The sequence below is a fragment of the Taudactylus pleione genome, unplaced genomic scaffold, assembly GCF_031769625.1.
Source record: "Taudactylus pleione unplaced genomic scaffold, aTauple2 ptg000198l, whole genome shotgun sequence".
NCBI lineage: Eukaryota > Metazoa > Chordata > Amphibia > Anura > Myobatrachidae > Taudactylus > Taudactylus pleione.
Genome location: NW_028284600.1, coordinates 1,626,049 through 1,654,022, shown reverse-complemented (window position 1 = coordinate 1,654,022; position 27,974 = coordinate 1,626,049). Strand labels below are relative to the sequence as shown.

The window sequence follows — 27,974 nt, the reverse complement described above, 5'->3', positions numbered from 1 at the left end:
ATGCTGCGGCCGGGCCGCGGGCGGGTGATTCTATGAAACACTAGACAAGGATGTGTGCGTGTGTCCTGGCCCTGGGTACATGGGCGTGGGGACTGTGCTGCACCCAGCTGCGGGCACAGTGAGGCACCTATGCCCTGGTGACCTGTGCTGATCGGCGGCTGGCTGGAGAGGAGGTAAGGGTCCTGCTGCTGAATGATTGCAATGTGGGGCTGGCACAGTGAGCAAATGCTCCTGAGTGCAGTGTTCTTTCTGGGCTGGGAATGATTGAAACAATTCGCGGGAAATGTCTGCAGCCGCTGTCGCCGTAGTATAGAGTACAGACGCAGCACTCTGCTTTGCAGGACTGTAGTTTCACAACTGATGAAGTTTCCTGTAGGAAAGCCCCTATAATGCAGATATAAATTCTAGTTTTTTCCTTGTGTAAGTCCCTCCTCATCAGATGTATATTGTCTACAGCAGGGGGTAGACAACGTTTGGAGCTCCAGCTGCTGTGGAACTACATATCCCAGCATGCCCTACCACAGGTCTGATGTTAGGGTATGCTAAAGCTGTGGCTGGTTATGCTGGGATGTATAGTTCCACAGCAGCTGGAGAGCCATAAGTACTAGGGATGGCCATGGATGTGGTTACCTTCAATGGCAAAATAGCAAGTAGCGATCGATGGCTACTTGCTATGCAATGGGTGACCACCGATTTCACTAACCAATGTTCATCCCTGTTTTTTGACTGACTAGTTCTCCCCCATCAATGGCAAAAACATTTGACATTGGCCATAAACCATTGATTATGAATCGTCAATGGCCATCCCTAGCCACACATTACCTTTCCCTGGTCTATGGCTGCCATGCACAACTGTATAAACAAATGGCTAAACTTTAGTTTGATTTTTTTTTTTTTTTGTGTTCAGGTGCATATCCATTAGGCGACCTAAAAGTCTGAATGTCTAGCGTTCAGAACTTCAGGTCGCCGAGGTGCAGGCATCGCACTGAACGGCGTTCACTGAACATCATTCAGTGAAGGAGCCCGACCTCCTATCTCTGAACATGCCGAACCTAACGAGCGTCGTCAGGTTGACGGGCATGTTCAGTAGACAGTCGGAGATGGCAAGGACCCAGCGTGCACACGCATCGCTGGTCCTTGCCAGCTATCCATTACCCGACTTTGTGAACAATGCGACCAAAACCTCCTGGTTTTGGTCAGATTGTTCACAAAGTCGGGTAACGGATAGGCCCCTTTAAGCTGGCCACACATCTAAAGATTATCTGTGCAACCAGCCAACTAGTTGATTGGTTGGAATGAAAATCTGGTAAGGTATGGGAGTAAAGGCCCCCATGCATCAGCAATCTGAAAACCACAATTGAACAATTTGAAGATTTATTGCCCGATTTTAGGATTTCCCAATCTAGCAATCTGCGCCCATACACTACAGATCTTTTTCAGTGATTTGCAGATCGATTGCAGCAAACACAGATCTGGCAATCTTGAAAGGCCCATCACTTTGCTAGAAACGGTCTGCAAATCTGCTGATCATGTCCATACACTAGCAATCTACAGCCCCAATCGATTTGTGAAATCCAACATGTTGGGACAATCTGATTAACAATTCCAATCACTTTTTGGTTGCAATCTGCGATCTGTGAAGCCCATACATTGCAGATTTTTATACACAATCGATTGCAAATTGCACGATTGCTGCAATCCATCTCTGATGTATGGGGGCCTTAACTGATGATCAGCAATTTGCTCCTAAATGCCAGAAAACAGATGAATATGGTCGTCAGACAAGTTTGTTAAATGTTTGACCTAAACAATTTGTTCAAGCAACAGTTTTTGTCCATTTTCCGGCGTTTGGGAGCAAATTGCTGATTGTCATTTGCTTTCATACATTACCAGATTTTCATTCCAACCAACCAACTAGTTGGATGGTTGGACAGATAATCTTTAGATGTGTGGCCAGCTACAGTCCTTGAAGTGCACTCATCCTATGCCTTATTTATACTTCGTTAATACATGTATAATTTCTGTACTATTTCCCCCGTGACTTATTGTGCAGGCTAATCCTTCATCCCTTCTATTGCAGGACAATTGGAGTTCTTTGTTTTTTGTTTTTATTGGGCTTTTGGCAAGGCATGGCTGATAATTAGTGACTGGCGGCAATTAAATAACCAGTATAGAAAACAATACAATCCCCTTCCCTTCCTCCACACACCCAGTATTAAATGTCTTCTTTCTGAGATAAACCTTTCGGAAAGTGATGTGACCTCTGCGTTGCATATTGTAATGTAGATGATAAAGCTGAAGGTACATCTGCCCTTTCAATGGATCAAAGTGCACCCAGGGTGATGTCTGCAGTAACTTATAGCTCATATCTATGAACTTATTGATGCCAGGACATCAGAGAGCATGTTCCTGTAACCCCCCCCCTCACTGTCATTCCAGGGAGACCTGTAGGGGATAACACATGAACACTCATAACTCATCTCCTACTGTAGTGACGGTCCACACACTGAAGTCTGTGTTGTACAGCATGATGTAGAAGAAACAGCCCCCCCTCCCCAGTAAACCCTTTCTCACAGCTGTACACAAAGACTGAGACTTGGCAATGGGTCTTGTTAAAAGTTGAACATGGGCCATCTCTGTAAATGGGTTATAATGGTGACTGTGCTGGTATGTCTGGCGAGTCAGCACATGTCAGAGCTAACAAATATCCTGGGTAGCATTTGTTAGACAATGCGCAGGCAGTGAGCTTGCAAAGTGTCTCTTGAAGCTAACGTTAGTCTAAGTGACCTGGCGGCTTAGCAAGAAAGTAAGGACCTATACACACTGGTTTTTGTTTTGCATTAAGTGGGCAAAACAAAAACCAGTGGGTATAGGTCCTTACTTTCTTGCTAAGCCGCCAGGTCACTTAGACTAACGTTAACTTCAAGAGAAGCTAAGTGGGCGTGCAACTGCTATTGAAAAAAATGTTAATTGCCTTTATTCGGTCCTGCGCAATAAACTGGAGAAAACGCAATGTAAAGTAACAACACAAGTGGGTATGGAGTATTTGGAAACGATTGTTTTTTTAAAAAAAATTGTTCATAAAAGCTTTGTATAACACACTTGGGACGCTGTGCTTCCTCCAATTTTTTTTTTTTTTTGCATTTCTGTAACAAATCTGCTTTGAACGGCACGAGCCAAAAAATTGTTAAGGTTGAGCAGGTATTAATAGTGTGTCCGGTAAATATTATATAGTATGTATCAGCAGTGCCCAAAATGTACCAGTCTTGGCCCAGAAATTGCCAATTGCTATTAGCGGCTGCTAGTGTATTGAGCTAAAGGAGAATTTCTATCCTATGGTGAAACCCGGCCTGCCGTAACTTTGATGGGTCCGTTTTTAGTGGGAAACTCAATTACCGATAAGTGTTCCCGCTAGGCTTTTTCAGAAGGGTGCTGCGCCCTACCCGATTTTCAAATGACTAAAACGTGCCCTGCCCTTATGGCGGTACCCCACTGAAACAGCCTGCCCTCAGACGACCCCAAGGGGCCGCAATGTCAAGCTGCATATCAGCGATCACGGCCATTGAATACAGCATCTATTCACAGTGAAGAGAGAGCTTGGGGGAAGCCCAGTATCTCTGTAAATGCTGGGCATTTAGTGACAAACGAGGGGTGTGACATGAAGCCACACACCCTTTTCGGGAGCCCTCACGCCAGAGGCACATGAAGAAGTGCCCCTTGTCCCGGACGGCGCCCTGCCGGCGCCCTAAAGTACACTGGATAAGATTTTACGGGTGAAAAAGGGAGGTACCCTCAGGCTTTTTTTGCCAGAGGCTGTTCAATTAGGCTCCATTTTTCACCCAATACCTCTAACGCCTGTTGAATTGACGTGTTAATGGGCGTTAACACACAGAATCCGTGAAAAGTTCAGATTAGTTCGTTAACAGGGTTACGGCACCCGTTAACCACTTGGCTCTCTGGGATTATTTTTCACTGCTGAAATGCACCATGCCCTTTAGACGGCGCGCCACTGAAACAGCCGTCTCCGCGGGTGGGGGGAGATGTTCCGGTGAAACAATCGCCAACGAGTCGGGAGAGTTAAAAGATAGCATACGCACGACATCTATTCACACTGCGTGGGCAGCCCAGCATATCCGTCAGTGCTGGCCACGCCCCAACAATGATGAAAAGGGAGCGCAAGTCTCAAGGACATGCCCTTTTCTAGTGACCGCAGCCCTTTTTGGGCACGCATGCAGTGCCCAGCTTTGCTAAGCGCTTTGCCCCCTCCACACACTAGAAGGAACACTAAGGGGGGTATTCAATTGGAGCGAAAAGTCCGTGCTGGACTTTTCGCTCCACATTGGAGGTTTGACAGGGATAAAGTATCGGGCACGGGGCCCACTTTATCCCCGTATTCAATTAGAAATCGGCAAGAACGGGAGCCGGCGGAAAGGTTAAGTATCGCAAAAAAACTGGAATTTTTGGGAATTATTTTTGGGACCTCCCTAAAGATGTCTAGACATGGGGGATCACTATGGGTACCCCCATTTTTGCCTGCTGTAGGAAGTCGGGGTTTGTAATAGCCGCGGCAGGTGCATAAATGCCGCATTGAAGAAGGGGTGAAGAATAGCGCTTAGTTATAAAAAAAAAAAAAATCTATTTCCATCAAATTTGGGGTACATGAAAATGGGAGCAAGCATATTTTTAAGTCACTAAAGTTATTTTTAAAAATTCTTCAAAAATGCACCTGCCGCTACTACCCGCATTCTGTAAAAACCTGCTGCAAACTTGTGAACCCACTCTGGAATTAATTTCAGTAGTTTGTCCCCCAATTAATTTTTTTTGGGGGATGTCCTGATTTTTTTTTTTTTTTTGTTTGTTTTTTATAATACAGATCTTTTTTAGGGGACATTCCCAGGGGTGCAGGCTATTTTTTTAAGCCTGCACCCCTAAACTCCAATTCTGCACTTTTTTGCCCCATGTAAGACCTGGTGAAAAGTTATCCCCGTTTTTTTTACAAAGTTTTTACACCGACGAAAAGTTTTTGAAATTGAATACGGGGATAATTAAAATAGGCGAAAATGACATCATCATCATAATGGCTTTTCTCAGCCAAGTTGAATACTGCCCTAAAACGTGTTCTGAGGGAAAAAGGGAAAGGTCCTGGGAAGTGCAGGTTACATGGTAGCATAAAGTGCATGCTGTGCTTTTAGCTAGTGTATTTTATCACAGGACAGAGCATGTTTTCGGCATACAGCAGTTTTTTTATGTTGCTGAATTTAACCTGGGAATCGCTTCTTTACTAATTAGTATGGTAACAATATAAGCCCTCAGTTTTTCTAATGTTAATTTTTTTTCCTGACACAGGGCCATCAGGAGTGAAATGGAGGTGTGTGAAGACACAGCAGTTGATCTACAGGTGGTTAACGTGCGGAAACGGCAGTGTATAAATGGAGTTCCAGATCATCCGAACAATGTACGTTCTCTTATGTTTTTTATTTTTTGGGGGGGGGGGTGTTAGTTTTTATTTACACCGTGAGGCCATTTTGTGAGTTGAACCAATATAAATGAAGACGCTGCATATTAGTAGCTTGTGACCTCAATTAGTTGCACATGGGTAAAGCTCTGGGTTTAACTGCCGGAGCTATTCCATTTTTATGCATTTTCCCCGCACGGTAGATCCACAGCTAATGCACATTAAGCCATAGATTCCACGTTAAGTGCCCGGAATATATTGCTTACTCCACATATTGAGCCCCAGAGGGTGCATTTAATGCGTTAAAAATATTCCTGTTAAGCGCACCCTCCGAGACTTGAATCTGCCTCCTAATGTTTCAAAAGTTTTCTAGAACTAAACATAGTTTTGAAAACTAGAAAATGCTTTAATCATGGGGAGTCAACTTTTTGTATATTTTTTTTTTTTTTTTTTTTAATTATTATTATTATTATTATTATTATGACCCGGGCTTCCTTAGGTAAAGGACACTGCTGACAACTTTTTAATGTATAAGTAGATGTTCAATAAAGAACATAGAAGGATATCAATGACTGCACCAACATACATCCCTTCGCCTAGTCACAATATCTCCTATCTGCCCCATATGCTCTTTATAAGATCTGAGTCGCTCATCCACACTCATTACCTGCACCCATTCACAGTTACAGGACTTTTTTTTGTACTGCACCCTCTATGTGGAATGACCCCTCTCGTACGACAAGCCTTTCGGCTGGAGTCAATGTGCGCTAATGCTGGCGCAGCTGCACAATTTGTACGCAGCAGCTTTGTAAAAATATCCAAATGTAGAGGCCGCCGGGATTTGTATTGCGACGACTGTGTATAAAGACGCAGCTCGGTCGCAAACCAGTCAATTCTCAGACTTCTGAGTAATCCTACGGGTGCGCAGAATGGCTGCGAGAACAGTGATTCCGGAGTTATTTTCACTGTGTACGGGACACAGCACGGAAACTGTTGCGGCATGTCTGCGTGGAGAAGGCTCAGGGCAAGGGGGCACTGCTAAAAGGGCAGGGCTCATTTTGCCTTTATAAAATTGGGCAGGGCACAGCGTCCCGCTAAAACGGCCTGGCGGGAGCACTATAATACTAGTGTTGTAGCAATTATTATTGTTTATTTTTTTTAATCTGCTGCTACCTCTTATAATGGGCTAGGAGCACATCGTACGTGCAATGACAAACGTAATGTTTAAGTGTTCCAGACCCTTTTTTTTTTTATTTAATTTTGTTTTAAACTCCTTGAGATTTTTATTTTTTGCCACTTTTACAGTGTATGCGTTCAGAAATTTATATTACTTGTTAAGCTCAAAGTTCATATCTTAGCACATTTACACACACTGGAATTCCGGTTTCCTTAGTGTGAAAATCTATTGCATTTAAGGTGAGAACTTGCGATCTGATGATGAGAGGGAATGGCGCCGTTTTTCGTCAAACTTTTGCACTCCGGAGCAAGTCCACTCGTGCATGCAGAACTATGCTCCTCGCCGGATCACTAACAGGCCCGCTCACATGCACAGTGTTCTGTTAGTCACCAGAATAGCACTTGTCATTAATGGGGTTCCTGTATAGAAGTGTAGCTACCGTAATGCCACAGCTGTATGTTCTTCAGTGTAAACTCCAGTCAGGTTTAATTGGTCCCTGGCTTTTGCTGCATATATTTACATATGGTGTAGTGATAAAAAGCTGCAGAGGTACAGGGACAGGCTAGATTATTAGTAGGGGCACAGGACTAGTATAAAGTATGAGAGAGATGTTTTGTGTAGGTATCTGTCCATGTAGCAACTTTAATATAATATGGATGAGTTAACGTGATGGCTATATTATGCTTAGGGCCAAATGGTTCTGGAGCTTTTGGTCATTTTGTCTCTTTATATAGTCGAGGTTGGATGTTAGTCTTTGCTAATTATATGTTGTCCAGTACACTGCCCCTTTGAATGTATTTTTAGCCCCCTAATAATATGCATTGGTTTCTCAATATTCATTTTTTTTTGCCAGCTTTATGAATTGTTTTGGTTGTATTATATGTCTAGTCTACATATTCTGCATCAAGTTTATCAACATTTTATGCATTTTAATGCAGTGAGCTTAACTCGCTGTACGTTGACAGGCAGTGAATGGTGAGTTACATGAGACTGCCACCTGTGAAGGGTGAGCACACAGCATCTGAATAACTGCAAGGTATTAGTAGACCAGGACAGGAGCAATGGAAGCAAGGACAGTGCTGGGAAGGAACATGTGGAAGGAAGGCCCTGCCTGTGAGCGATTACGTGCTCCTTTATGGAGCATACATCATTGTTCAGTGTTATATGCTGACTTTCTACTGCAACTGTGCTACATGTAAAGTATGATCTCCCCACTCCCCTGCAGGGAGCTGCCATTCCTCCTCTATCATGTCTTTTAATGGGTTTGGTTCAAAAGGTCAAAAAGCAAAGATTGCAGTAGTTTTAGATATTGCGAAATGCTGTGCTGCGCAGAGCATTGCTACACATCAAGTCTGCAAAGCTGTCACTATGCCTGCTCAGTTAGAGAAGTACCTTTTATGCTGATATTGTACCTGGTGCACAGCAGTAACATTTCACAGTGAACATAACTATTTTAATGGTATGCAGTTGGGAAGCCGGCGGACCTAATCCCTACAGCCGGCTTCCCGACTGCTTAATCCCGGCGAGGGTTAAATGACAGGTGTCTAAATCTAGAGGCCTGTCATTTTACTGACGCTGGGAAACTGGCACCTGGCATCCCGATCGAAGTGATGCCGAGCACGAACAGCCGCGGGGGGGGTAAGGTTTAGGGCTCCCGGGGGGACTTAGGGTTAGGCACCCCCCCTGGAGTTTAGGGTTAGGCACCCCCCCTCCGGGGGACTTGGGTTTAGGTGGCGGGGAAGGGGGGGTTAGGTTTAGGCACTTGGGGGGGGGGGGGGGGGATTAGGGTTGGGCACTTGGGGGGAATGTTATGCTTAGGCACCCCTAAGGGAGGGTTAGGGGGTAGAATTAGGTTAGTGAATACTTACCTGGGGACGATCAGGATTTGCATCCTTGTCGGGCTGCCGCTGTCGAGATTTGTACCGCCGGCCAGGGGTCCGGCGGTAAATCGTACCGATTCCATTTTAACACTCATGTCGTGTGTGTGTGTGCTCTTTATATTCTACTACTTTAATGTGTTTCTTTGCAAATTAATATTCCAGCTTGTTTTCTGTATGTGGCTATGTATACTTCCTATGTGTGAACTGCAGCCATTAAAATGGTTTTTTTTTTTAATTGTACCAAGACATCACCAGGTGATAAGATACTAACATAATCCTGGCTGCTAATTAGCATTATTTTCTGTGCTTTCCTTGCCTGGTGTCACAATATAATTAAGATTCCCAACTTCCTTTTAAACTATATTTGACAATGTGTCAGAACAAGTTACTATAGAAGAATGTGGTCACTAATGTAACATACAGTATACGGTAGATGAAAACCATTGCTTTAGTTTTCAAGACGTAGATGGAATAGTCCCAAAAGTAATTAGTGCCTAAGCTTTGTGTACAATTGGCATACTGGTGTGGGCGGGGGGCATTTTCATATATATGAAGCCTACATTCATGGAGATGCAGCACTATTCTGTAAAATGAGTCAGATTTGTTTTAATACATATCTATAATGAGAAACTGTTTCAAGAACTTGTAAACCTCATTACCTGTCTGTCGGCCTGTGTGTGTCTCTCTCAGTAATGACTTGATAGGCTATCGCTTGAACAATAACTTGGTAAAGTTCCAAAACAAACTTAAATGGAATGTAAACACATTATTTCATTTATATATCATTTTGTGTGTTACTGTGCTAAGGGGAACATTTAAAGTGGATGGAGTTAAAGTACCAACCAATCGGTTCCTGTCATGTTACAGGCTGTGTTTAAAAAATGACAGTTAGCAGCTGATAGGTTGGTACTTTAACTCCAGCTGCTGTAATTTTTTAAACACAGCCTGTAACATGACAGGAGCTGATTGGTTAGTACTTTATCTCTCTTCAAGGCTCAGTACATCACCCCCAATAATATGTCTGAAATAACTGAGGTTTATATCAAAATGAGCACCACATGTCTAATATGTCCTCAACTATAGGCCTATTTCAGAGATGTATGCAGACCGATGGTTTACGTAGATCCCTTATATTAACTGAGCTGCGCATATGCAGGACACGTAGTGTGCAGAATTGGTCCTGCGTCGCCGGACGCAGTACCCAATTAGCCGCAGCCTGATCAATAGGCAGTGGTCGTTTGGGGGACCCTGACAGGAAGCGTTTTCCAAAACTGAGACGTGTTACCTCAGTTTTGTGGGAGTGGTGAGGCCAGTGTCTGCGTCTTCTGCAGCTTGAAATCCCCGGGCCATCCTGAGGAAACTGTTAACACAGATGTTCCAATGCTGCGCCTTTTGGATGCAGCAGCGGATAACACGAGGTTGCAGGAGGTGTCTATTCACACAAGACGCCTCCTGCAGCATTAGCATATTTTTGCACAGCGGCTACGTCAATCTCTGAATCCGGACCTACTTTGTATTAGTTTGCCGTGAAAGGTGTTTTATTTTTTTTTCTTTGATAGTTATATGTGAGTAACTGACTCATTTGCTAGAAATGCTTTGTGGATTGGCAGGACAAGTGATGTCACAGCAGCTTAACTGACTGAAATGTGTTTTCTTGTTTTTTTTTTTCCTCAGATCCTGTTAGAACTTTTGTGGTTACAGACGCGAGGTCTGACAATAGCAATATGATAGGGAAATCTCCTAAAGGAGCACTGAATTGTAAGTGTAATACTGTACAGTGACCTGGATAAATGCCTTGGACACTCGTCTGTCTTTGCTCTTGGCATATGTTGTATAAAGGTGCATATCCACTACACGAGGGCAGAACGACTGTCCGATTACAACATCGGAATCGTTTATCATCCTGTGTAGTGGATAATGTGCCCACACTGAACGATATGTCATTCAGTGCAGACACCCTCCCTCATCCCCGAATATGCACAACCTGACGATCTCATCGGGTTGGCCTGCATGTTCAGGCGATGACAGATGCAGGAGCGCGCATCGCTTGTCGTTGCCGGCATATTCACTGCACGATTGATGAACGATTTAACGATGTCGTAATCGTTCATTTTTATCGTGTAGTGGATATGCGCCTTTAGCTTACAGTTTTGAGCTTGTAGAATTGATCTTAGCAGTGAATGCCCATTTATCACTTGCACATGTATAGAGGCCTCAGATGCAGAGTTTTAATCTCTTTATTGTATTTATTGTGTTTAGTTCCACTCATAATCAAAAATGTGGAGAATGTTTTCCTTTGTTAGGGGTGTGTGTGACTATTTGCAGAGGACGAGATGCATTTAAATGAGTTATATTGATATGCTGATTTGAGGCTCAGCTAATCAAGTTTCCTTGGATACAAAACCTTTTCTGCATAACAATCTGTGTTTTATTCTCTTACAAGTAGCAAAGCGAAGAGCACTAAAATGTCAATGATTGTCGTAAAGTGAGTCTCGGATTAGAGGTAACGGGTCAGGCTGGTGTAAAGTAGTGCTGTTCCAGTTGTATGTTATAAATCTGTTAGAAGGTGGAAATTTTGAGAATTTTACAGTCTTTGGAAGAATTTGCAGAAAAGGGGAGGGTGGGGACAAGGAAGTATGGGGGAGATTTATCAACGCTTTTAGGGCAGGATGTACTAAAGTTCAAAATGCAGTAAAACCCCAGAAAATGCAGTTTTCGTGGGTTTTACCGCATTTTCCATATGTACTAAATCCCAGCGGGAAACCCCATCGTCAGGTGGCATTACCCAATAGAAGCCTATGGACTTCTGCTTATCTGGACGCCACCCACCCTTAGGGGGATCCAAGTGGAGTTGGGATTAGTCATATTTATGTCCGGAACCAACGCAGGATCCTGTGGAAGTCCTTCTGACATAATCGCCGGACCCAGAAGATACTCCTGGAACCGCTGTATGAGGTAAGTCACCAGTGATGTTTTATCGACAGTCTAATCATAACATTTCATCAGTGTCGACATAATGAATGTCGGCTTGCTGCATGTTGCCCTAATAATTAATATACCACACCCTACCCAATGTAACCCATTTTTGTGCAGTTTTCAATAGCATGCCCGCACTTGTGATCGCTGGCTCTGTTGACCCGCCGCAGGAGTTTGGGACTTATGGGGTGGGATAAAAGGGCATGTCCAGGAGTAGCTCAGGACATTTTGGGAAATCTTAGAGTGGGAATTAGGGTTCTGGCAAATTTGTGAGAGGATTGTAAACAGTTACACAACGTTTCTATCTAATCTGGACCGCTAGAGTGGACTGGGGGGGGGGGGGCTTGATGATGCCTTATATCAGTGGGAAGGGTGGGAAATTCAACCTTCAGGATGTGTACAAACCTGTACGATCCTTGGTTTACTGGAATGCTGTGCTACTTTTGAGCGTTTTAGTCCTAGGATTGGGCTTTAAGTGACAGGTCCACAATGAAATCTGGTGCATGTGTTTAAGGAACCAGAAAATGAACCGAAACACAACCACCCCTGGCCTGTGACCTGTCCACAACATCTCATCAGAGGGGTATTACATGAAACGTCATGTCTCACAAAGTCCTGTAAAAAACATCATATGTCAGTCTTACTCCTTTTTATTTTATTATTGTCATCATCGTAGATTTGTAATATGCAAAGTGCTCTGCAGCGCTGGACAGTGGGAATAAGAAGACATACACTGTACAAAGAACATGCAAGGTAAACCCAATAAAGACATAGGGAGGTCTGCTCATAAAAGGGCTTACAGTACATTGTAATTGGAAGAGGGCATAGCTCAGGGGTGGCCAACCAGTCAGTGTCAAAGAGCCCAAAAATATCTGTAGGTATGTCAAAGAGCCGAGATCATGCGCTCTCCGAAGGCGCACATGCAAAAAGGGTTGTGGCTTTGTGCCAGCTAGGCCACATCCCTGGTATGATTTTTGTAGGAGCACAGCCAGATCCACAAATAATACACTGAAAAAGTTACGTCCACAACAGATTCACATAATACAATCCAGACCCCCCATGTGTCACTCCAGCAACCCCTCATGTGTCTCAACAGCAGCCTCCCCATGTGTCACTCCATCGGTCAGTGTCAGTCAGGGGAGCTGCATCAGAACATTGGAAGAGCCGCATGGGGCTCAAGAGCCACAGGTTGGCCACTGCTGGCATAGTTTAAACTAGATTAACAAGTGACATTTAGGGTGGAGAGTGACCCGTGAGGGTACATTAGTGTCAGCATAGATTTTATCAGGGTTGGGAGAGGATGACCGGTGTGGTAAGGAATTCCAATATTGGTTAGCGGCATTGGGGAAGTCTTGCAGGTGGGAGGGAGAGGTGGTTCCGCAGTTCAGAGGTAAATCTAAGGTTAGAGGTAGTGTATTTTGATATGAGATTTGACCGGTATGAAGGGGTGTTGTTGAGGGGCTTTAAAGGTAATGGTGAGTAAATAGTTTGACTTCTGGAGGAGACGTGAAGCCATAGTGGTGCAGCAGACTTGGAATGCTGGGAGAGAGATTACATGTTCTACAGCATCTCAGATGGGTGAAGGGGATGCCAAATACCAAGAGTCTGCAAGTGATGCTCAGAGAGGATAAGCGTTTTGGGTAGGAGAAAGCGGATCCTGGCAATCTTTCTAATGTGGGCAGAGTATGACCTCTGTGCACTGGTGGTCTGCAGAGCTCAAGCAGAAATATAAATGCCTCATTTTACACATAACATGTATTAAGCTGTTGCTGTGATTGAATGAACAGTGGCCCTCATTCAGACCCACTCGCGAGCGGCTGTCCGCTCGCAAGTGGGTCGATGGTCCGCACTGCGCATGCGCACGACGGAGGGAGCTCCGTCGCGTGCATGCGCGAGACCCGACGAGCGAAGGACTTTCCTTCGCTCGGAGTGTCTCATCAAAGGGGGCGTGCTGTCGATGGTGACTGACAGCACGCCCCCTTTGGTGGGCGTGCTGGGGGCGTGCCTGCCAGACGTAGGCGTTCCCAAGGGAACGCCTACCGTCTGAAGCCGGCCCCACTGACATCACTAGTGATGTCAGTGGGAGTGATTTTGGCTCTGATAGAGCCAAAATCACTCCTGGCCTTGCGGTTGAAAAACCCAACCGCAGGCTTTTGCTCGCAGTTTCGATGGTCGCGATGGTCAAGACCATCGCGACCATCATCCTGCACGCTCGTATATGCTGTGGGTGGTGACCCACAGCTATACGAGCGTCCAGGAGGACGCTCCATATTAATGGAGGTGGGCCCTGATTCAGAGCGAGCGCTCTGGTCAGAGCGTCCGGCTCTGAATCAGGGCCAGTGTCTTGGTACTTTTAAAGTCTGCAAGAAAAAGCCACTGTAATAGGTGTCCCCCTCTCCTACCCTCTGTTTCCTCAGCGTTTTGTATCCACATGACAAACTGTAGGGAAATTAGCTCATGATTGTGGGTTTTGAGGTTTTTTGTTTTATCTTTTAGACATGATGAGCGTTCTGAGAACATGGATGTAATGTTCCAATTGTCATTTGAATGTGGCTACAGTGGCCCAATGACGAGTGGTATATTGCTATTATATTAAATAACATCAGACAACCTCCCACCTACATAATATATGGGGGAGTATAATAATCCTTTAAGGGGAACATTTATTCCTGGTTCAGAAGTCTAAAGCTGTTGCTTTTGAGGGCTGTCACTTTCCCACCACTTAACTAAATCATAACGTTGTGTGCCCTTCTAGGATCCTCAGTATATGTCTGATATGCTTCTAGAATGGCTTTGCCACAATCTGGCATAATGAAATAGAACATCCTTTCCCCAAGGTTCCGTCCTTGGCAAGCTTATCAGTTTATTTGGACAAATTGACCTCTCTTCCCCGGGTCCCTCTCCCCCATCACCTGTCTTTCAGCCACTCATCCTGGATGACTGTGCTACCTGAAACTCAGTATTTCTAAAACTGAACTTGTCTTTCACTAACCAAGGCCCCCTGTACACCTACCCTCGCCTTCTCTGACAACTTCTTGTCCATTCCACATGTCCGATATCTGAGCCAGCGATTGATTTAGCCCTTTCCTTCACCCAACACTTTCAGTCCCTCCCGCAAACCAGCCATTTCTGCAGTATTTCCAGAATTGAGCTCTTCCTCACTCTGGAAACTAGTAAAACTTCCATGCATGCCCTTATCATTTCCCAGCTTGATTACTGTAATCTGCTCCACTCTGGCCTTCCTAACGCCCAACCTCCCTCTCACTTTATCCTGAGCTCTGCTGCCCACCTCGTTTTCCTTTCCCACCCCACCACCTGTGCAGCCCCTCTTTGCCAGTCACTGCACTGCCTTACAATTCAATCTCTTCTCTCTCACCTACAAAGCTCTCGACCTCACAGCTCCTTCCTATATCTCCATCCTCATTTCCTCACACATTCCCTCCCGCCCTCTTTGCTCGGCTAATGATTGCTCTATCTCCTCCTCCCTGGTCACAACCTACCACTTTCACATTCCGGAAAGCCCTCCCAAGCTCCATTAGATTTTAGTTATGCCTACCAGTTCAAGCCTGTAAAACTTTTTTTTTTTTTTTCATTCTAGTTTACCACCCATCTTTCTAATGGTGTATACACGCGGAGCGATCAGATAACGTTAACGCTGTCTGATCGTCCTGCACCCTTCTGGTGTGCTGGATGATTGATATCTCTTATAGTAACCTGGTTGATATCAACCAGGTTGGCCTGCATGCACGGGCGATGGACGATATCACTATCGTCCACGCCCTGCTGCTTTAGTTCAGTGTTATACAGCAATGTTTATAAACCATGTCCTGGTTTTTTTTACTGTTAATAACTGTTTTTCATGTGTGCTCATTTGTTTATGCACTTTGTAAGGCGCTGTGGAATCTTTGTGGTGCCATATAAATAAAGATAATAATCACAATTATGCTAACTGCGACATATAATATATATATTATTATATTTTTTTTATCAAATTTTGCGTGTGAATATATTTACTGTCTGTACTTCTGTTACTTTTTGCCAATTTTATCCCCTTGCATTGCACTACTAAATCCTTTGTGTCGCCTTCTAAATAAGTAATCATGATAATTCTATCAAGGGTGGTGATTTTTGCTATATGTAGACTTTTTTTATTATGATTTGTAACGTTGCGTATACACGGGACTATTTAAATGAACGATAACGTTCATTTTTATGCTGCCAACAATCGACCAACGATGCGCGTTACCGCATGGACGATAACTATATCGTTAATCGTCCATGCATGCAGGCCAACCTGGACGATATCTATCAGTGCCTGCAGGAGGGAATGGTCATTGGTCGTGGGTGATATTGTTTGTGTGTGGAATTTCAAGGGAGATCGTTCAGCGATATCAATCGCTGAACAGATAGTCTCATGTGTGCGCAACTTAAGGGTGGGTAGGAGATTTCGACAATTAGGATGTCGACTGACAGAATACCTACAGCGGCATCCCGATTTTTGATAAGTGTTTTAACAGAAACTTAACCCTAACCCTTCCCCTAGTGCCTAACCCTAGTACTGTCGGAATCTGCGGGGGTTGTGACCGCTGGGACGCCGCTATCATTATTGTGACGTCGGGATTCTGACTACATCCTGTAAGGATGTTAGTTATATTGTATTACTCTTGATGAATAAGATAATACACCACTTCATACAAAATGATTTATTGAAAAGTTATTGTTGGATAAAGATTAGTCATTCTTGGTGACCATTGGTGGATTTAAAGTGAGTTGTTTTTTTTAGATAATAAATATGAAGAGCCATGTGTTCAATGTATTGGCTTGCGTTTATAATTACTAAACACTTAGAGAAAAAATACCCTCTTCAATCAAAGTATATTTTCCCTTTTTAAATCTGATTTTATCCCGTGAAACATCTGTGTGTCCATGTGTATAACGCTCAGAATTTGCAGTTAAAAATGTTTTTTTTTTTTTTTGTCCATATAATCCAGTAGTTAAATCTTTATTCTAGACCCAAGCACAGTTATTTTTCCCGTCTTTAATAAGATGTTTTGCTGAGCTTGAAGACGGGATAAGTTTCTAGTATGGTCACAGCGGTTAGTAGACCAGAATTAATTTCGATGGTATCTCTTAAAGCATTTTCCAATGCTAAGTGCAAATGTATCGTCCATTAGTGCTTGCTGTGGGAGCTCAAAGCCACCAGTGGATTAAATGATTCACATCTAATCCCGGGCAGAAGGGGTCACCTGTCCAAAAAGAAGACTGCTCCTTTTGGACAATCCTGCCTGAATACTTTTCAGTTTTATTAATATATTTTACATTGCTACTGCTTGGCTGGCTGCGCGTGATAAATACGTGAAGTCGCTGCTGTTCACCTTGACTGTGTTGCATGTCGGCTGGTACAACCTCATTAAAAGGATATAGGAGCGTGAAAGGCTAATTGTGTGAAGTGACCAGTTTCGGAGGCATCTGCTTTGGCGTCGTCCCAGAATGTGTTGGTTTTTGTTTTGTTTTTTGATCGGATCGCTGAGCATCCTCTAATATGTAGCCAGTGCAATTTCTCCAGCAAATGCTAAATATTTTTGGAAGCCCGAAGTGTCTGGCTCTATTTTTCAATGTACCACTTTTCTATTCATTTCAGAATAATTTTGTTTACAAGTATGCAATGTCCTATGGCGGCCTGTATAGAACATTGTCAAAAGGAGCTGGTAATGTCGTTTGTAAGTTACTTTCGAGGACTGCGAGTTTAGGGTCGCACTGCAGCCAACTGTAGGGTAAAAGTTAAGAGTAAAATTTTCATATATGTAATTTATCCGAAGCCTTAAGCTGGGCACACACTATACGATGTCCGACAGTGCGATGCAACGACTCACTGCCCAATCTGGTGTACGACTGCGAGATGAATGGTTGCATGTAACTGCACTGCGTCCTTCGTTGTGTCGTCTCCGCAGGTGGGATGCTGCGATGAGCTACCTTCGCTAACACAATACAATGTGTACGATCTAGCATTCCAATCCGCGTCGGAACGATATGTTGTATAGTGTGTACCCAGCTTTATAGCTTACTGGTCATGCAGTTTAATAAATAAATGAATCTCAATAGAAACAGCCTATGTACAGTTATCTGCACACATGCAATTGCTGATAAAATGATCCGTAAAACTGGGCGTCTTCCCTTACGCCACAGAAGGTTTAGGCATTATTTAATGTAGCAGTAGGGTGTGGGTGGAATATCCTGCATCACTTCTCTCCTGCTCTCATTCAGGCCAATGACCAGACGGCCTGGTAAGCTGGAACATGTCTAGTGTGATGTCACAGGGTGTTTCTCAGAAGCACAGGGGGGAAATGTATCAAGCTTTCGGATGTGTGGAGAGTTTGTCCATATCAGTCAGCTTCTAGCTAGCATTTATCAAGTACGTTCTGTAAAATGATAGGTAGGAGCCAATTAATTGCTATGGGTAACTTCTTAATTTGTCCACTCGTCCACGTTTTGCAAGGTTTGATACATTCCCAGACTCATTAATACTCCTGAATAAATATTGCTGCCCATAATAGTTCTAGCATATGTTTTTGATATTTGTCCGTTCACTTAGGTCAGGGGTGGGGAACGTTTTTTTCTGCCGAAGGCCATTTTGAGATATATATGTAACATTATTTGCGGGCCCGCTGCAGGCCACGCCCCCTCCGTGTGATGCCACACGGGGCGGGGTCACAATCGCCGGCATTTACAGCAATGCTCCGGGGAGCTGTAGTGGCAGTGGTATGACCATCTGAAGCGTCCTAAAGACACTCCATACGACGCTGCAGGGTGCCATTCTATGCACCCTGCTAGCCAGATGAGGCTAGCAGAAAAAAGCTCTGAGGGCCAGACCAAATGTTTCCGTGGGCCTTATACAGACAGCCCCTGGGCCTGAGGTTCACCATCCCTGACTTAGGTGGTGGGCATGCTTTTAAGTTCAGCTGTTAGCATGAACTAAAGTTTCCTTTTTTTTTTTTTTTTTTAAATACTTTTCATATTGTACTTTTGCTGCACAAATGTTTATATATTAGTAACTTGGAAAGAAAATCTTATCTAGTGAAAGTCTGTAAAGAGTATTAACCCTTTCACTCTCAACCCCCTCCCCCCCCCCCCCTTGATTCTCACTTTGACAGTCATCTAAAGAAGTCTCTGTCTGATGATTTAAAAGACACAAATGGTGTTTGTACGGGGAAAATTCATCTAACTGATGTGGGCCCTCCCCTTACTATGCGGCTCCACCAATAATCCTGCACTTTAAAACCCTTCTTTTGAAGCATAGACCATTTTTTCTGTTTTTAATTGGTTAAAGTTAAGCCTGGTTAGTGGAGTGTAACTTCGGCGGTGTTGGTTGTAATGTAATGATAATGACTACAGTCTTTTAGAACAACCAAGGGGTATTAGTGGGTCTTTCATTGGATGATAATAAGCAATGTAGTTATAACTACAGGTCTGTAGATCCTGGCACATTTTGGTAGGTTATGTGGAACTTACCTCGTGCGTTGCTGTCTTTGTGAGTTTTGAGAACTTAATCCTGCGCTTTTTTTTTTTTTTTTATGTTGATTAACCCTAATTAAGCAAAGTGTCGATAAAGCACTTTAAAACCCTCTATTTATCTCCAGACAAGAAAATATCCTTTTCATAAAGGAATGGGGTTATAAACAGTACTCTACTCTGACCATTGTCTGCAGCGTATATGAGGACCTAGGGTTCCTATGGGGTGGGGGTGCAATTTAATAACATTGGATTCGAGCATTGGTCAGTTGTTGGCACCAGCAAATCCGGTAGTTTCTCTCCAAAAAACAGACAATTTGCTGAATATTGAGTACTACACTATGTAAAAACTGTATGTGCTTCCTAATAAAATAGATGTTCCATTTAGCACAAAAAGTTGCATACTGTTCTCGCTTTTATTTCTTACAGAAGCGCACGTGCCCAGGACTGGGAAGTTTTACAAATGGCGGTGGCGTCTTGTTGGAGCAGCTGAATAAATGTGATATGGTGGGCTGGCAGATGGCGATATCAGCCGACACCGCAGCGCCTGTGAATGGCTTTGTGCCTAATGACTGGGTACAGCAGGATTGTATGGTACCAGTGCTCACTTTATTTTACCTAATCCTTTGCAGCCTATGTACTCAGTTTGTTGCATGTGTACCCAAGAAAGTACTTCATATTCAAGGAGTACTTCAATCTGTTAAAGTTCATTCAAAAGGACATTAAAATTTGGTTAGTAAATGTTAAAAAGTTAATACTTATTCCATAAGGGGAAAACCTTTTACATGCAAAAGGATTGGCTTATCACTAGGGGGTATTTATTTATTTATTTATTTATTTTTTGAATGTATCTATATTTGGGTTGGGTACGGAATCCTGGTGGTCGGGATGCCGGCGGTCGTAATTCCAACAGTGGCATCGACAGTCAGAACTAGGGAAGTATCCTAACTCTCCCCTCCCACAGCCTAACCCTAAACCTAATACTTACTATCGTAATGTCAGCGGTCGGGATTCTGGAGCCGGGATTCCGACAACAGTATTCTGACCGCCGGGATAACGACTACATCCCCTATATTTGTATGGGTAATAGGACATTTAAGTACACTGAGGGTTTACGTTGTAAATATTTATTATCACAGTGGTATATAAGTAAAGAAAAAATACAGTTGAAATTTGTTCTGTTGTAACTTTATATTCTGCATATATTGTGTATGCATATATTTATATATTGTGTATGTATATATTGTGTATGTTTATATTGTTTACATAGATTTTTACAAGAGATGAAATGGTGAAGTCTCGCAATGTTACATTATTTATTCTTCTGTTTTTAGCCCCAGCAAACTCGTCAAAATACTTTATCTCCCCAACTTTGCCAGAGATGTATTGCGGGAGAGTCGGTGAGTAAAGTTTATTATTTAAGTTTTATTATTTATTTTTTATTTAAAAAAATAAAAAAAATATGCAATTTTACTTTTTCTCCAGTATCAGATCTATAAAATGTAGTTAATAAAAACGCCAATTACGTCCTTGAGAAATAAGGCCTGTAAATAATAAAGGAAGATTGATAGACTTTCCTTTGGGCGAGCGGCGGGCTTTACATATAATTACAAATGAAACGGCTTTCAATGCATTTTAAGAAGCAGAGTACATTGAAATAACAAAATAGCATTTTATGTTGATTTGACTAAATAAATATTGAACACACAAATAATGAGCGCGGTGCAGGGAGACAGGCCAAGTGGAGTTTTATCTTTGTATGAGTATTGATTGCATATCTTATAAATAAGATTGGAAAATGCATTATTTAGCTAACAATAATGCTCTTCCATCTATTACTTTCATTGCCCCGAGTCGTCACGATGATGAGCGCTTAGGAAAGCCTCACAGAAAGCTGATAACTGATCTTGTCTGACAAGGCCGTCTGCTCTATCATACTCTGGGAGCACTTGTTTGTTGAAATTAATTTGGGCATGTATGATGTGTGTCCACACGATGGAGAGTCACTGGGCTGAAACTATCTCTTCCAGTATTTTCAGTCGCTCAAAGACTTCCGTAATTCTACTTTCTTTTTAGAATAACCACCAATTGGGTGTGCTGCATGGATAAATCTAGGGGTTTTATAACCAGAACGGCACCCTAAAAAATATGAATAAATAAATATATTTATTTTTTTTTATTAATTATTCCATGGACAAAAAACCTTACGGTTTCACATGTCCCATTAAAGGCTTCTTAGACATGATCTGAAATTTCACATAACCTATTGAATTTCTGACACTCAAACTTGAAAAACCAATGACATTCCGATCATTAAGGCTGACTCCTTAATGGACCTGTTCCTTGCTCAACACAGATATGGGGGAAATGTACTAACGGCGAAAATGCGGTAAAACCCCCAAAAATGCAGTTTTCGGGGGTTTTACTGCATTCCCCGTATGTACTAAGCGTTGCTAGGTAACTATGGGCGTCTTAGCTTGACACTCCTGGCTGGGAGGGATCCGATCGGATCCCTCCCATGAGCCCCCGCAGCCTTCTGCGCATGCTGTCCTTTGCGAAATCCTTTGTACATACCGCGGTAATTAACTGCGGTATGTACGCAAAGTCAGAGTAGATGTACCACATCGTGATAGCGATACTTAGTACATCTCCCCCATGGTATGCCATCACACCCTGTGGTTAACTACAGATTCAGCTCTCACAGCGTGAGATTGCTGTCATTCACAAAATGGTGGAGCTGCTAATTCATAGAATTGTGTGCTCACTGGAATACACACATGCAGTCCCCCGGCCAGAGCATTACCCCTGACCGCTAGTCAGCCCAGGCTGGGATCCCTGGGGAGGTGGGTACCCCCCCATTAAAGGGATCCCCCTCTCCAGGGCAACCCAGGCCTAGGGTGATAGCCCAGGGCTATCCCCGGCACCCCTGGAGCGGTGGTGCCGGGTTGATGGTGTATAGTGTAGTGCAACGAAAGATTGAATAAGATTGTCTTTTGCAGGAGAACTACCGGTCCCAGCAAGCCTGCCCCGCATAAACCACACATACCAGCATGCAGGGCATTACAGGCTCGCTGGTACCTGTAGTTCCACTGCAAAGGAAATATAAAAAAAAAGACCACACACACTGTGAGAGTACAAGTTTATTAACACATACATGCACACTCACTATCGCTTTGTCACATGCTTCTGTACTCCACCGAATCCCAGATGCCCGGAAAAGCGAGTAAGTCGCCCGGGGGCTCCTGCAGCCGCCCACTCCATGGTCAAGGCAGCTTGATAGCCCAATTGAATTGAGCTGTGAACTCCCTTTGCCATGCCTGTAATTGCAGCATTATATAGCAGGTATGGGGCAATGATTACGCAATCGAGAGGGGGCAGACAAAAAGCTGGCGAGTATGTCTACTTATGGTGGAGGACACTGTGTTCTTTTAGAGTAATGATGACCGAATATGCTCTCTTGTAATATCGCATGGACACAAAATACTGAGGGCTCATTCACATGACACTTTATGGTAAACAACGGCGCACTTGCCAGTTTTTTAAAGAGGTTTATGTACCAGCAAAAGAATAATGCAAATAGATCTGGTGAGAGATTATAATTCAATTTCCCACCTTGGGGTCAATCCAATTACATGCAAAGAGTGCGCGTTGCAACGGACCGGCGCCTTGCGCCCCGCTCTGAGCCCAAATTTGCATACTTTAGCTTGGAGCCCTATGGGGCTGCGAGCACTTTTAAGCGAATCCGGGCTGCCGTCAAGCGCGCCTGTTGTCGCAATGACTTTCATCCGTGAGTACATTGCAAGTAGTTGGATTGAGCCCTTTGTCACCGTAAATTTCTCAGTTGTTGTTGCTGACCGCTGCAGAGCCTCATGTGTAAATTTTTTTAAATTTTTTTTTAAGTTTTTATTTTTTCTTGATCCATATAAAATAGTATAATGTAACAATTAAATAGCGGAGGGTAGGTGACCCTAGTTGCATATTGCACCATGTATATCTTCCTCTCGCGGGAAGCCACTCTCATGTCCGCATCATGTTGCTTGTGATGCTCCATCAGGAAGGAGCTGGAGTGCCAGCAGGGAGCCACGGAATAAAAGGTTTGATTTTCAAGTGAGACATCTGGCTGGTAAATACTGTGAATTCATAAAAGACGATGGCGACGCAGCATTTCTTTTCATAACTGGCCGCCTGCTGCTACCGTGACCATAACTTTACATTGTGGATTGACCGCTTGACTCGGGGAAGCGATGAGACCACTGTGGTGTCTCCTCTCCTGCCATGAGCACAGAACCAGGATTTGGAACAATAATATCCTAACCCATTAGAACAAAGCAAGATAATATCTAAAAATAGGATATGTGAAAAAGAGCAAAAAAAAAACCCCATTTTGACAAATTCTGGACATGTGCTCGCCAATTTTTGCAAACGACTGGTGCAGTTTGACTGGACTTTAATGTGAGTAAAGGCTCTGTAGAACACATCTGGCTAGGAAACGGGTGATGACTATTTTGCCCACAGAAGTGTCCTAAAAAAAATTACGCAGACATAAGCGAATGATCCTTCGCAGCCGCCTGTAATATACATGTGGTCCCTCAGGTCAGGATGGCAGCACAAGCCGTTCCCCCCCCCCCCCCCCCCCCCCAAAAAAAAAGTAGTTTTCTAAATGAGAAAGTAATTTTAGTGTCAGTGTTGCTTTAGCTGTGCAGAGATTATACAGTCAATTGGTTCTTCTGTTGCAGCTCACTTTTGAACCATAGACCTTTTTAATTTGAAATGCCAACCTGTCTTATTATCAAATGGCATCATACTGCAGCAATAACTTTAAAGAACTCTAAACCAATAATTTTATATATGTGATTATATTAAGTATCTGGAATATTTGAAGAAGTGCTTGACGCTGAAGAATATATAGTTGCCTAGAACGCATCAGACTTCCTGTCGCTTAAGCATATAGGCTATCCTAGATCTCATGTGACGTCAGTGGGCCTGATTCATTACGGATCGCTATTGTAGCTGCGATTACACAGGCAGTTCTGCTGCGAAAATATGCTAATGTTTGCAACTGCTGCATAGAGATGTCCACTACTGCTTCCTCGCATCCGTAAGACCTCGCAGTCCTGCGTATACATCGGTAACATCGGACCTTCACGCAGAATTACAGCAGCTCTGACCTGTCTCAGAATTTGCAATGGTCGTCTCACGCAGTGAGTCCTCAAGCTGAGAATACCATGGCAGTGGCTAAATTATGCACGCCCAGGAAACTTTGTCCAAATGGACAGGCACGCCTGCCTTTCTGCAACCGCTCCCTCGTCACCGCCCCCAAACGCTGTCCCATCGCTCACTCTGTCTGCGTACGTGATCGCAGTGCTATCGCAATCCTGACCTGCTGTGCATGCGCAGTACGCACCATCGACCAATCTGCGTACGCCGTAATGAATCGGGCCCCCGTGTCCGGTATATATTTATGAAGTTACAAGATGTCTTTTGGTATTAGAAAGTTGCTGGTGTTTAATATATTTATGAACATGTGGTTTATTTTGGCTTTTAACATGCAGACTGTTTAGGGTATCTCCTTTTGACCATTTATGGGGGACAAGCACCTGAGCAGTATTTACTAAGTGACTCCTCTATGGACAGAGGGCCTGATTCAGAGCCGGACGCTCTGACCTGAGCGCTCGCTCTGTATCAGGGCCCTCCTACCTAAAATTGGAGCGGCCTCCGCTCGCATAGCTGTGGGTGATCACCCACAGCTTATGCAAGCGGCCAAAAAGATGGTCGCGATGGTCAAGACCATCGGGCTTGCGACGAGACCCTGCGGTAGGGTCTCGCTGCCGCAAGCCCAGGAGTGCTTTTGGCTCTATCAGAGTCAAAAGCACTCCCACTGACATCACTAGTGATGTCACTAGTGATGTCAGTGGGGCCGGCCCCAGACGGTAGGCGTTCCCATGGGAACGCCTCCGTCTGGGCAGCAACGCCCCCGGCACGCCCACCAAAGGGGGCGTGCTGTCACTCACCATTGACGGCACGCCCCCTTTGGTGTGAGACCCATAGCGACAGCTTGGCTGTCGCTATGCGGGTCTCGCGCATGCTCACGACGGAGCTCCCTCCGTCGTCCGCATGCACACTAGGGCACCATCGACCCGCTTGCGAGCGCTCAGTGCTCGCGAGCGGGTCTGAATCAGGCCCAGAGTCAGGAAGTGTATGCAACAATGAAAGCTGTCACCTGAATGAAGAAGAATAAATGTCATGTTACCTAATACCCTATCTGGATCCTTCCTGTTATACAGCTATCATAACCACAAATGTATGTCTTATTAAATGCTCTAATCTCTAAATACTTCCCATTCTAATGTAATTCTGTAATTTCAGGGTCATATCAACCACATTCTGCGGCTCTAGACCTGCACACGAAGAGAGGACTTTTTTATATGGATTTTTTAAATGTGATTACCCCAGGACACTCCACTGTTATACTGAGGATCGGAACCGTCCTTTATTATAGTAGAAGAAAATCTGACCTAGTCATCTGCCGGCAATTTTCAAGTTGCAAGATTTCTGGGTTTTAATTGTATTTGTTTTCCTTATCTTGTGTTAAAAGGCAAATGTAGCCTGCTTGTGGTTTTCCAGCTGTTGAGGGACTACAAGTCACAGCTTGCCCTGCTATTCTGTGGGGTGTAGTTCCTTAAAAGCTGGAGCCACGTGCAGAATGTGCCTGTAGCCAGTCAGAGTAAGCGCGGGGTATGTAACCCAGAGAAATATAAGGGCGGCCGCCATCCAATCAATCAGCTGGATTTGTGTGCAACGTATTTGTGGTGCTGGGAGTATTTACACATTACACTTTTTAATAACATTGCCAGCATATCATATTGACAATTTTATTGTTAGGGGGCCATAGAAGTTAGTTGCCCTGGGCCCCCCACAAACCTTAATCCGGCCATGATGTTGCCTGTAGTTTGAACTTGTTAATAGAGATCATTGACCCAGGGAACCGCGCTGTCTGAACTCCATGCCACTTGTTTCATGTGCTGGCCAGGCGTAAATCCATCCAGCTCCTGAAATAAAGGTCTGTGGGTTTAGAGTGTGCCCTTTCTATAACCATCACTAATGTCTATTATTGATCCATTCAAGCTGCGACCAGTGTGGTATATGTAGCTAGACACTGAAGAGTAAGGCTGGATAATTCCCAGGCCACGTATACTTTGGGCGTTTCCCTACTAATGTATTCTAGTCTTTGTATAGCATTAGAAGGCCTATGCATACTATTTGAACCACTGATCAGGTGTGTTGTACTGTAGTTTTAAAAATACTTTTGTAAATACCAACTGTTAGGAAATATCGACATTTTATAGAAGTGCTGCTCTTTTTGTAGGAAAAACAAAGTTGAATGTACAATAGTCAGAATTTTATTTTCACACATTCTCTTTTTACACTTTAAGAAAAAAAAAAATATCTAAAATCTCTAATTGTAAAAATCTAAGGGTGAAATTTACTAAAGTGCAATTTAGCAGACCTGCATGTTTTATGTGTGGTTTGTAATCCATGAGCTTTACTAAAGGCAATACCGCACATCACATTGCTTTCTTTCAAACCAACACTTCTTTTTAAAGAGTTCAAATCATGCATCACAAATGCCAGCATGCAAATTAGCTACAAGTGTACACTATAAATGGGGAATCGGTATGTAATACCGCCGGCCGCATGGCCGGCAGTTCGAATCCCGGCAGCGTCAGGCCGACAGTGGAAGAGATCCCGGCAGCGGCAGCCCGACAGCGCTGGAAATCCTGATCGTCCCCAGGTAAGTACTAACTAACCTACCACCCTAACCCTCCCTTAGGGGTGCCTAACCCTAACCCCCCTTCCCCGCTGCCTAAACCTAAGTCCCCTGGGGGGGGGGTGCCTAACCCTAACCTCCCCCCTGGGGTGCATAACCCTAAGTCCCCCCGGGAGCCCTAAACCTAACCCTCCCCCCCGCGGCTGTCCGCTCACGGCGCCCGGCATCCCTTCGATCGGGGTGCCGGTCTCTCGGCGTAGGGCTAATGACAGGCGTCTACATTTTAGACGCCTGTCATTTAACCCTAGCCGGGATTGAGGAGTCGGGAAACCGACGGTTGGTATTGCGACCTCAGGCATCCTAAACATATACCATAAATGGTGACCCCTATCATGAAATAATCGTTGGCCCTGTCTCCATTATTAAATAATACATTTTATATTGCCAATTTATAAAATAAATTTATATTGCCCCCATAAGGATAAAATATTACATATTGACAGCATACTAAGATAATAAATTAATATTGGCTACTTAATAAATTGTTGCACCCCATAATTACTACGTCAATGTTGTATTCTCAATAAAAAAAATTTTTTTTTCCTCTCTCTTCTGGACTGACTAGACCAGGGGTTCCCAACCACGGTCCTCAAGGCACACTAACAGTCCAGCTTTTAAGGACAGCCATACTTGAGCACAGGCAACTTAATTAGTACCTCAGTTATTTTGATGAAACCATCTGTGCTTTAGCATGGATATCACCAAAACCAGGACTGTTAGTGTTCCTTGAGGACCGAGGTTGGGAATCACTGGACTAGACAAATCAACATGCATGCTGTCTAGCCCGTCAGAACCATGTAATAATAAAAATCAACCTTAATTTTTTGATTTTTTTTTAACCAATTTGCAAAAATTACATGTGTTCTGAGTTAGCACCCTCTGATAAGCTGTTTAGTAAATCCAGCGGTTTGGCTCTTATATAACCAAATGTGATGTGTGGCTGTTTGCAAACTGCACATGAAACCACCACTAAATTTCTCCCTTAAGATACTGAAATACCAGCTACATAAACTTCTATGTAACATGGTAGGTTCTGTTGGAAGAAAAAAATAAATAAAATATATATGACATGCTATTTTTATATGAATTGTTTTATAAAATGTTTAATTAGTACCTAAAAATATTTGTATTTCCTCATACACATGAATG

The 27,974-nt window shown here is 43.7% G+C and overlaps 1 protein-coding gene across 1 annotated transcript; it reads left to right on the top strand.

Moving 5' to 3' along the window:
- On the top strand, positions 1 to 27,974 carry LOC148518805 (uncharacterized). The gene is made up of 5 exons (XM_088476949.1): positions 1 to 173; positions 5,347 to 5,455; positions 19,427 to 19,591; positions 20,332 to 20,397; positions 25,364 to 27,974. Exons 2-5 carry the CDS (start codon positions 5,363 to 5,365, stop codon positions 25,391 to 25,393), a joined length of 354 nt encoding a protein of 117 aa, XP_088333075.1. The 5' UTR covers positions 1 to 173; positions 5,347 to 5,362; the 3' UTR covers positions 25,394 to 27,974.